The 11,412-nt window shown below is 38.5% G+C and overlaps 1 protein-coding gene across 1 annotated transcript; it reads right to left on the reverse strand.

The window, feature by feature from the left end:
• Positions 1-467: 467 nt before the first annotated feature.
• On the reverse strand, positions 468-11,039 carry LOC109238998 (DNA repair protein UVH3). Its single transcript, XM_019405493.1, has 15 exons — positions 10,805-11,039; positions 10,457-10,707; positions 9,796-9,965; positions 9,547-9,664; positions 8,948-9,025; positions 8,776-8,829; positions 8,134-8,318; positions 6,348-8,028; positions 4,135-4,329; positions 3,665-3,750; positions 3,185-3,461; positions 2,953-3,089; positions 2,784-2,868; positions 2,033-2,521; positions 468-1,334 (listed from the first exon to the last, which is right to left on the reverse strand). Exons 1-15 carry the CDS (start codon positions 10,890-10,892, stop codon positions 639-641), a joined length of 4,590 nt encoding a protein of 1,529 aa, XP_019261038.1. The 5' UTR covers positions 10,893-11,039; the 3' UTR covers positions 468-638.
• Between the last annotated feature and the right edge of the window lie 373 nt (positions 11,040-11,412).

An 11,412-nucleotide genomic window follows, 5' to 3' on the forward strand; every position in this document is an offset into this window, starting at 1 on the left:
TTCTCGCTATCATTTTACAACAGAAAACTGCCTTTCATCAAATAAATCTCAGAATTGCAAAAATAAAACGAATTATAAACTTCTTCAATCTTTTTGTTCCAAGTAGAGTTTGAATGATCGATGCATGTCCTAACATAAGGCTTCGTTTTTTATAGCTTTTCATGTAGGTGACCACTTGGAATAGGTTCTCATCACGTTTCTGTCAACTATAACCAATGCATGTGACTAATATGTTACACTAATGAGAGAAACTGAACCTCTCACTTCATCAATTCTTCTTGCTCCCTGGGTTAGCGGAAGAAGTTATTGATGTTCTAGCAATTCAGAAGAAAAAATCGGCCAAACAGCCCAAGTTATTCAGCGGCAGACCACAAAACTCATGTATATGGACACTTTGTTTGTTACTCATGAATCCATGTTAGCCGATCACTAAGCAGTACGCACAGGGTATTTGCAAGCTCGCAAAGTTAACTGTTGCAAGAAGCCAAGAAGGATGGAGTTAATAATTAATTCGCTTATACAACAATTATACAAGGTGGGAAGTCCCGCGGGTCACATGCATTTAATGCGAAACGTGAATAGTAACATGCTAAAGCTACTTCATATACAAGGACTACCCTAGAACAGCACAGACACTGTCAGCTATTCTTCTTCCGCTTCCTCAAATTTGGCATTGCACGAAGAAACACCGAACCGGAAACATAATCATTGTCCTCCATATTTTCTTGGTGCGCTGATACCTTGTGACAAGTACTATTAGCCGTGTTGTCTAAATCTTGCTCGTTCTCAGATGCACCCATCCTTGCATCACATTGCTTCTTACTCGTTCTCGTTGAGGGGCTAGAAACAAACTGGTTTGAAGCATTACCACAAATCTCATCTCCCAAAAACTGAGAGGAATTATTGATATCAGAACACTCGACTGATTGGATAGGACTAGACGCATTTATCTCATGCTCCATATCTCCATCATCTTCCTCTAAGCAAAACCCACCCCCCATTTTAAGGTACTCCTTAGACAAAAGATCCCCAGGAACAGGATCTTCCATTTCACCAAAACTTGGCTGAACAGCGGATTCCATCTCTGCCCCACCCGTGTCGACATCAGCACTTGTTTCAGGGTTTGACGGTCCTTGTGGACAGTAATTATTACTTACATCATTCTCACTCATGTTGCTAGAATCATCAGGGCAACGCTCAGCTATGCCCACATCTGCTCCTGATTCTCTCCTTTCCAACTTGTCAGTGGAAGAATCTCCATCATCTTTGTCAACTTTATCAGAGTCATCATCTCTTCCCTCACTGTAATTTACTATTTTCCGATGACGCTCTGACTGAAATTTCAATTAGAACGAAACGGAAAGAATATTAGAAGTCATGAACTGGAGGTCTCAAGTAAAACACAACAGAAACTGACATTTTCCCTTGAACCATGAATATGTACAAAGTGACAAGTACTCAGTCATTTAGTTTAAAAGTATGTGGATATTGTTTCAAAATACGTGCAGATACTAGCAATGACACCTGAAGAGAATTTTGAAATTGCAAATTCTCAAGATAGCAAAATGAAGCAGGAATTTAAGACGACAGGCAATCAAACCACTATCATCAACAATTTTCACATGCAATATGAACCATGAGTAATTTTTCATACATCACATGTAACAAAACATTATAATTTATAAACACCATAAATATAGGATTTGCAGAAGCAGAATATCATAAACATAAAGCTAAGACTAGCAGAAGCAGCTTGGAAACAATTAGACCTGAGAGAATGGAATAATTCAGCTCTAATTCTTTCTGGAATTCTCAGAAACATAGGAATTCAGTAGAGGTTAGGGAAACACAAAACAAGGCAAAGGTGACTTGACGTTAGCACCAGTGCTATGAGTATCTTCCCTATACTATCTCAATATATAGCATCTCAATGAGCTCTGGAAAGATAGTGTTAATGTTTTTCAATTTCGCCAAAAAGGTGCAGTCATGAAGAGTTAAAATACAATTAGTGTTGCAAGAACAAAGGACTTACTCTTCTTGCTTGCTTTGGCTTTTCAAGCTTCTCAATTTGTGATTGTTGCTCTATATCACTATCTTTTTCCCCCTCAGAGCTTGTTTTGAAGGATCTGGAACAGGATTTCTTATTTGCCTTCCCCACAGATCGAGCTGTTTTCCTTCCTCCTCCTATACTACCACTTGATTTCTTGTTGGTGTTTTGCTTGCTACCTGATCCCTCTGGTGGTTCCAAATGTTCAGGCTGCAAATGCTCTCCTTTCCTTTTTCTTGACTGCTTTACAGCAGACTCTAGTCCCATCAAAGGATCCTCTATCTTTTCCTCCTCCGCATTATTAAATTTTGATTCTCTTTTTTTTAAGGTTCCAGGAGCATCTTGTACACTTGCATCCATTAAATTCATGGCTTTGTTTCCTGTCATATGTTTAACAGCCTTTTTTATCCTCTTGCTACGAATTTTTGCAAATCTCTCATTGAAAGTGTAGAAGGCTTCCAGTCGAAGTTGTGTCTACATCAAGTAAACAATGGAACATTGAGAGAAAAGTTCTGCATCAGCTTCCTCTTTTTCCAATCAGACAAATTACCACAAAATGAGAAAACAATAAGAGCAGAGCACACAAGAAACAATAGAAGTTGTCAACTCATGTTTGTATTATCATAGAAGTCATTCCTTTATTTCAAAAGAGACATGCCAATTGACGTGCTTAGTGTGTATATCCATTTGCTTTTAAATTTTGGTGACAGGTAGGGGAAGATGAAAAAGGATCAACCTCATGTTTGTTGTACTCTTTCAGAACCGGTACTAGCAATTCATCTGCCTTCTGGCTGCTCCAACCAAATTTCTCCCAACAAACTCTGCAACAAACAAAGTTCATTCAGAGACATATAAATCCCAAATCCTCACTAGACCATTAGAAGAAAAAATCAAATACAACTCACTTGCGAAGCACAGAAACATCAGGCTTCCCCCATGCAAAAGGCTCTGTTGACTTGTCAACCCGTGGAGAAGCATATGCTGAAATCACAGCATCACTCGGAAACGAGGAAGGAATATGCCAGTTTTTACTAATATTTCTCTGTGAACACGGTGGGCAATGTAAAGAACGAGTAAGATCATGCTTTTCCAATCAAATAGACAATAGATTTGAAGCAAAAGGACACAATGTTTTACATGTTTATTCATGAAAATCTGCTTCAACTTTTGAACTCTATCCTCAGACTTGACATTTTCATCAGACACGGAATTGCCTTCCACATTGCTGCTTGAGCAACTCATATCAGGATCACCAACTTCACCCCCTCTCTTCCTAGTGCTGGAACCTGCCTGTGCGTCAAGCCCCCCAAGAATGGACGGATCTGGCGATTCAACCCACTCCCGAAATTTTTGAAGACCGTCTTCCTCAGGAAATGCATTTAGAACTTCAATGGCATTAACAATACCAATCCCACTGCACCATGGCAAAAAAAAATGGATCAGGACTTCTGCATATCTCAGACAAAGCAAAGTTGCTCCACATATAAGAACTGTAGTATCTATAGTTTCTTGATGAGAACATGCAAATATGACTAATTGCTGTAGTAAAAAAGAGAGGCAGATACACCTGTTAGCAGGATATGGAACTCTGTAAAAGAGCCACAAAAGCAAGCTTACCTCACTCCTTCAGTATAATCGCTCCCAAGGAACAATGTCATACGAATTAATTTTTCTCTATCCAACCCAAGCTCATTCTCCACATCCTATAAACAGCAGATATGTCATCAACCGCAGGCACTATAAATGAAAGGGAACTACAATATTCTCTCAGAAATGAGACATTGACCTCGCAGCGTACCACCAACCTCAAAACCTTTTTCTTTCCTTTCCCTCTTTTTTTTTCTCTCTTTCGTTTTTTTTTTTTTGGGGGGGGGGGGGAGGGAGGGGGGGGAGGGGTGTTGATAGTGATCACAAAAAGAAAACAATAGCTCTTACTACAAGCATCATTTAACCATCGCAGTGGAGGTAAACAAAGTTTTTGATTATTATTTTGAAAAACCTAAAAAGGTGTAGATGTAGAAACCTAGCTTGCAGAAAGACAAACTTAACGGAAAGAAGAGAATCCAGGACACGGTGAATTGATGAACCTTCATAAAGTACGTCTCCACATATTTGCGATCATCAAATATGTTCTTGTATACATTTCGAGCACCAAACAAGAACGCATCAGAGTCATCAGTAACCACACCATCAACAAGATTTGTAAGTTCCATGTAAGCACACTGAGCTTCAGCTTCCATTGGAGCTATTATATATGGCAAGCCAAACATTTGAAGCAACTCCTGACATAGAGAAAGATGTAAATGAGATGAATTGAACTAACAGTAATACTGTATCAAACATCAGAGAAAAGGAATCAAGTACATGCACCCGAGGGTGTGACCTAGTGGTTAATGAAGTGGTTTGAGAACCATGAAGTCCCATGTTCAAATCCATGGAGACAAAAAACACTAAGTGAACTCTTCCCATCTGTCCACGCTTTGTGGATAGAGCTACCTGGTACCTATTGTTGGTGGGAGGTACCAGGTATCTCGTGGAATTAGTCGAGATGCGCGCAAGCTGGCCCGGACACCAGGGTTATTTTAAAAAAAGGAATAAAGACATAACGAACGAAGATGACTTCGGATCAGTAAGTGGAATAGGAAATAGAAGGAGAAAAAGGGTTAAAAGAGTTTGTGCAGAGATACATCTATCACATAAGCCTAAGCCCCTAAGCATGCAGGTTTCTAATTTTGTAAAACAGTGTTGTCAAAGGCTCATTTAAGGCGCACTTAAGCCCTGAAGCTCAGAAAAGCTCAAGGAGGACGCTTCGCCTCGCTTAAGTTTCTTTCAGTGTAAAGCAAGGCACTAAGGCATGCGCCTCATTGCCCATAAGTTCTCTCTTGAATCAAGTGGCACTAAACAACAACTATAATCAGAAATAAGTGTATTAGATGCTAAGGGAAACATTATGAATGAATTTGCTTACTTTGTTCTTGAATTATTTTCCTTCATTGCGCCTTTTTTAACTAAAGCCCACACTTTAAGTGCGATTTGCGCTTAAAGCCCAAATAGACCTAGAGCGCTTTTGAGAGCTTTTCGCCTTTGACAACACTGGTGTAAAGTTCACAGGGTCACTAAGAAAAAAAACAATCACGCAGATTGGGATGTCAAGTTAATAAACTAACCAGGATACATCAATTGATTATATGATATAAATAAGATGAAATACTCCAATACAAAGCATGATCTTAGCCTAGAAAAATTACAGCTAAAAGCATAGGCGGACACATGATTTCAAGGCATCGCGGGGCACCACTAATGCCAATACTAGCTACCGAGTTTTTAGCATTGAACTCATTGTATTTTTAGAATTATGGTTTCAAATTTAATAATTGTTCAAATGTTAGCAAGTTTCAAATATATATTACTGCTATGCTAAAAGTAATGGGTTCAAATTGCCAAAGGGCTAGATTCGGTCGTGTTCGTGTCAATCATTTGCAAATAAAGATTAGTGGGTTGTGATTGGAATCAAAGAAACCAACTTTAAATGAAACTTTTGGCCATTTCAATTTCTTGAGAGTTTTGCAGTAGAAGCAAAAGTATCTTAGGGGCTAGGGTAACTGGGCAAAGGTTTATGTTTTTAATTGTGGAAAGAGAATTGAGTTTTGAGATTTTGAGGGATGGACTTTAAACGAAAAATGGGAAATGAATGTAAGGTGTACTCACAAAATAAAAAAAGCCACTACAGTTATTATTACACATGGAAAAATGGGAAATGAATGTAAGAAGTCAAATAAGAAAGTTGCTGCAGTAAAGATTCGAACCTGGGTCATGAAGAACACATGGAATATTTAGTCAACCCACTCAACAAGTGCCCCCCAGCAATCGTTTGTTGATGAGGGTGCATGTAAATTATACTATAAGAGTTTTTAAGGAATAAACACCTACACACAGAATTTTTCCAAAGTATGGGGTGTCGGCGACCCCTCTGTGCCTAACGTGGGTCTGCCTCTGGCTAAAGGCATGATCTTAGCCTAGAACCATTACACCCAAAAAAGTGTGAATGCAAAAAAGCGTTGAGACAGAACATGCTGTATGGCATGGCAATAACAAAATTAAACTGGGGTCACTGAGAATCAACTTGTAATCACACGCACATCAACAAAGTGAAGGAGACCAGATAAAACGCCAAGAAACACCTCAACAAGGATCCCTACTCCCTAGTGCACAAACAACTTCCAACTACTAAAATTTGATATTGGGAAATAAATTAGGTCTAAAGTTGCATCAGAAAAAATAAATATCATCTAAAACCTACCTGGCACTCTGCAAACATTTCAGAGCTTACAGACTCTGCATTACGCTCAAGCTTTCTCTGCTCATCTCCTAGTTTTTCACGCTCTTTATCCAACACATGCATCTCCTCCTCCAAACTAGTCATCATAACTTTTTGATCTTCTTTGCTACCTGCAGAATCCAAATTGCCAAAGAGATCCTTCCCTTCCAATAATGGGCCATCACAAGTACCTTCATCATCTAGTTTTTGTGCACTATTTGTATCACTTATAAAACCCTCCGTGAAAGCTTTGGCGAGTTCTGTCAACTCATGTGTATAATGATGTGAGGCAGCTCCAGATTCATATTGTTGAGCATCAGAGGTTCTTGAATTGGGCAATTCGTTATATCTTGCTTGTTCTATAGAAGTAAAATCTGACGCACTTTTTGCGTTACTCGAAACTTCAACAGTGGTATCAGCTATCTTCTTCCTAATCATGCTAACCTCTGACCCATCAAGAGGAGCAGTCGGTCCCATACGTATATCACAATGCAAATTTCTGTCAGCTTGATTGGTTGCTTCTTCAATCTGCATATTTCTATAAACAGAATTAGCTTGAAATTGTCCCCCTAACTGGTTTCCCGAACAGTTATTACCCTCCGCAATATCTGTCTCATGTACAGTGTCATGCAAGTGTGCAGTCTGAATTTCAGATGGTAATTCTTTCTGTTGAAGAATTTCATGCGTCTTTGTACAATTGTTATCTTGACCATCAGATCCAATAATTATACCCTGAGTAACCATTTGAATAGCTACTTCGGACATCTCATTCTCATGAGATTTATCTATGCATCTATGATCTCTCAAATCCTCAAGACTCCTCCTTACTGCTTCCTCATAATTCACCTCTTCTTCCAAAGCACCTTTAGAAGCACTTCTTGAATCAAATGGAAATAAGGAAGGCTCCTTGCAAATATCTACACATTCTTCTTCCCATTCTACTTCAACCTCATCATCCATGCCATCTTTCTCCAGTGTAGCCTGGCTTTCCCCTTGAGAGTTATTGCCTAGCAAATCACGTTTCTCTTCAATCGCTCCTTCCTCCCACTCAACATCTGAAGCAGAATCCAGAGACTGCTTTTTTGAGGGGGAATGATCAATAGAAAATTCCATCGCAGGATCACCTGCCACTAAATGTGCAAATATATCATCATCATCATTCGCACAATCATGTGCAAAATTATCTTCAAAGGATATCTGAATTGAAGTCCTGCTTTTCAACTCAGACTCTTCACTTTTGTTGTTTGAAAAAGCCTTTCCATCATTATCTGGATTGGATGAGTTCAGCTGCGGAACTGTATCAGAGACATTTCCAGGGGAATGTACAGCAGTTTCACTGACAGTAGGCACATCACTAAAATCTTTGTTTCTGGACAGACTCTCTTCCTCAATCTCTTTAATCATATCTAAATTTCTCTGTAAATCTCGAGTCATGCGAACACCCATGGCTCTCAGTCTGCTGACTCGAAGATGACCCCTCTCATCCAAATACGTCTCCACGTCATCATTAAATGCACTTCCAGGTTCAGTCACGATTGATTCTAGCACACTAGATTTCCTTGTTGCAGCATCACTTGCAGTCGCAGAATGTGGCAAACTATTTTCTGTTTGTACTTCACTTGGTTTCTTTCTGGTTTGATCTTCCCCAGCAGACGCAAGGACACTAATAAATTCCAACATGTATTTTTTTTTTTTTTTAGTAGGAGATGATGATTTAAGCAAGAGAGGAAAAAGAATCACGAGAAAAAACCAAATGACTGTTACTTACTCTTTGTCCCCAGTAAAAGATGAGGAGAAAATAAATTCCCTATTTGCTTCAGAAGCAATCCTTTTAGTCCGCACACCACCTATTCCCCTTCCAGCAGCAGATTTCTGCACTTCATCTATCTCGCGTCGGAAAGCAACAGTTTTCAGATAAGCTTGTATTTGCAGTTCTGAGAACTTTTCAGGGGCCTGAGAGATGCATCTACAGAATTAGACTGAAAAAAATAGAAAATGTACCCACAGGGACACATTCAGTTCTTAACCTTGCAAACACAAGTAACATAAATCAATAATATAAAACAGGGAAAGTTGTAAACTCAGTAGTTCCAAAAATGACTCAAGAAAGTGTTTGAAAATGTACTATCTAAACCATCAACCTGACAAAAACACTTTTTCAATGATAGATACATCATTTAAAAGACATCACCATGAAGATCCACCTAATCTAACTCACAAACAAGGACCAGCATTGAAGATTAAGATATTGTGTTGCAAACATGAAAGCAGTGCACAAGCTATAAATAACGTACTTTAAGCTACAAAAGAGATACATATTTAAGAAGATACAGAGACCTGAAAACCCAAAAAGCAATTGCACAAAGAAACATCATTGTGTTTTGATGTGCAAGCAGGCTTAATGATGTACCTTCTTGACCTTCTGATACTTTTGTCTGTTCTCTGCCATCAATCTCTCCCTCATCTGGCAAACAAGTTATTGATCAAACAAAGAGAGAAATTCTGCGTCCAGAGTTTCTTTGTCTCCTTTTGAGGAACCATTAACTGGATACTGCTTCCATATGTAAAAGAAACACCTTTACCTGACCAAGAAGATCAAGCTGCATCGATGGAGGTAAAGCAGCTAAAACAGAAGGATCAACTTTTCCTTGCATTGCTGGCTGCACATTGCATAAAGAGTTTGGGAGCATGGTTAGTAAGAGACAAAAATCTATTTATACTCATCAAGAGATATCACAAGCATCACAATTAGATGGAGGTAATTAAGTCCGCGGATTGAAATTGTGATAGAAAATGAAGTCCACATACTTGCATCTAATAGAACAGCAAATAACAATTAGAATTTCCTTCCTAACAATGGAAGGACCAAACAAGACAAATACTTCTTTACTCATTAATGCACTTCAATAAAAGCAGATACGTGCACGCAAAAAAGTTTAATCATTCCTTGAGCCATAAAGGAAAGCTTACTCTTAATGCAAATATTATTCAGATTCCCAGCAGCAGAATCATCAACAGATCTGATACATGTTACCTTTATTGCACACAACTAAAAGGTGCACTGGGACCAAGAGCGTCACAATCATTTTACTACTCAAAATGAATTGGTCACTAGCATCATGCACAATCCGAATTTGACAAGTGAAGATGAAAATAAAATCAACAAGCAGTTGATGCTAACCAGTATCATCTCTTCGTCTTCATCAGTGTTATCATTTTCAGCAGGATCCCCAGCACAAGATGTTGATGCATCACCAGCAAAATTCCAGTCTTCCTCTGCTTGAATAGAAGCTGCCAACCTTAATTAATTTGTCAAACTGAGTGTCAGAATCTTTTATGTCCACATTCAAGTAGAAAGCGGCAACATCATACAAATGCATAACATATCCAAAAAACAAAAAAGATCATACAACTGACTACTATAACTTACATCTCATCCAGTGCTTCCTTATCATAATTCTCTTCAGCCAAGCCATTTCCTTCGGCCATGTTCTTCAGAGTTCCAGTTGCTTCTGTGCTGACCTTTTTACCCTTTGCATCATTCTGCTTCCTCTGGTTCTCCAGATCCACAGCCAGCTCTTTCAGCCTCATTGCCTTAAGCTGCAAGTAGAGATGGATGAAATTATTCAGCATCATGCGTATTGTCAAATTCTTACCACACTATGACGATGCTGATAAGTTGAATGCACTCTAAGATAGATAAAAGACGTCCAATTTAAAGAAAAACAGTAAATCCAGGAAATAGTGGTTTTATCAACAGCCTGGCACGTAAACCAAACTTCTCTCATCTGCATGCATGATTATCTACGACAGCATTGATGAAAAGCACCAACGTCACCAAGAATAGACAACAAACTTATTGTTCAATAACCATCTCATCAAACAGATAAGAAAGAAGAATCCTTTATTTATTTAGGTTTGTAACATGCTCCCAATCCCTTGAAAACACTGTGTTGGTAACTAGAACACATATACCATAAAGAATTGTGTGATGTCTTATCTAAAAACTTAACCAATTTTAAGAATGTTACAGTAATACATAACATATTCTAGGTCCGCAACACATAACTCTAAATAATTGATGGACTAACATGATTAAGGAGCAATTTTTCAGCAGTTTTTCTAATCTTGGCCTGAGCATTTTCCCGCTGGCGGCGACGCGCGATCACCGTTCTACGCTTGAGGGCAGGCGTGCCACCGTCAAATACAAAGACTGGCTTGGTCCGAAGGTAGAGTAACTTGCAAATTCGACGGAAAAATCCCAAAATATGAGCATTCCGCACCATCTCCCCCTTTTCATCTCGCATTGCTTTCATAAATTGTATAATCCATATGCTTGCATCTGATAAATAACAAATTTTGACGCAGTAATCAGTCTAAGTATGATCAGTGAATTTTGTAGATATAATTAGGGTTAGGGTTAAAGGAACTGAGGTTACCGATTGCTAGTTTTTTTCCGGCGAGGGTTTCAACGGACACGCGGCGGCCGACGGGGGCCAAGAGCTCCCAGAGACCTTGAACACCCATTTCAGTTTGTCCACTAAACTATCAAAGATTTTGCGTAGAAGTTTGAAGTATTGCCGCCAAGTCGATACAAATAGGTTGTAAGATGGAACGGGAAGTCGGTTGGTCGTTGCAGGGGCAAATTGGGTAGCTTGGTCTTTTTCCTTAACAAAGTAGAAGAACCGATATGGTAACATTGTAACAAGGACCTTATGAGAATTATAACGGGAATTGTAAGTAACCATGTAATTTCTTTTTACACATACTCATTTCTTACACCAAATTTAATAAGCATTATGTATTTTGTACATACATACATTTATCATTAAACATGATTAAATAAGTATGTATTATCATCTTGTAGGCATATAAATTTTATTAGAATTAAATTCATAAAATAATTTGAACTATATTTTAAATTCAAGATATATTAGTTCAAATAAATTTATTGGGCTAATATAATTAGATTAGTTAAATAAGTTCAATGTATATGGATTAAATAAATAAGCTCGAATTCATTCGGTTAGCCCATTTAATTGGGCTA

This window comes from Nicotiana attenuata, unplaced genomic scaffold, assembly GCF_001879085.1.
Source record: "Nicotiana attenuata strain UT unplaced genomic scaffold, NIATTr2, whole genome shotgun sequence".
NCBI classification, from domain to species: Eukaryota; Viridiplantae; Streptophyta; class Magnoliopsida; order Solanales; family Solanaceae; genus Nicotiana; species Nicotiana attenuata.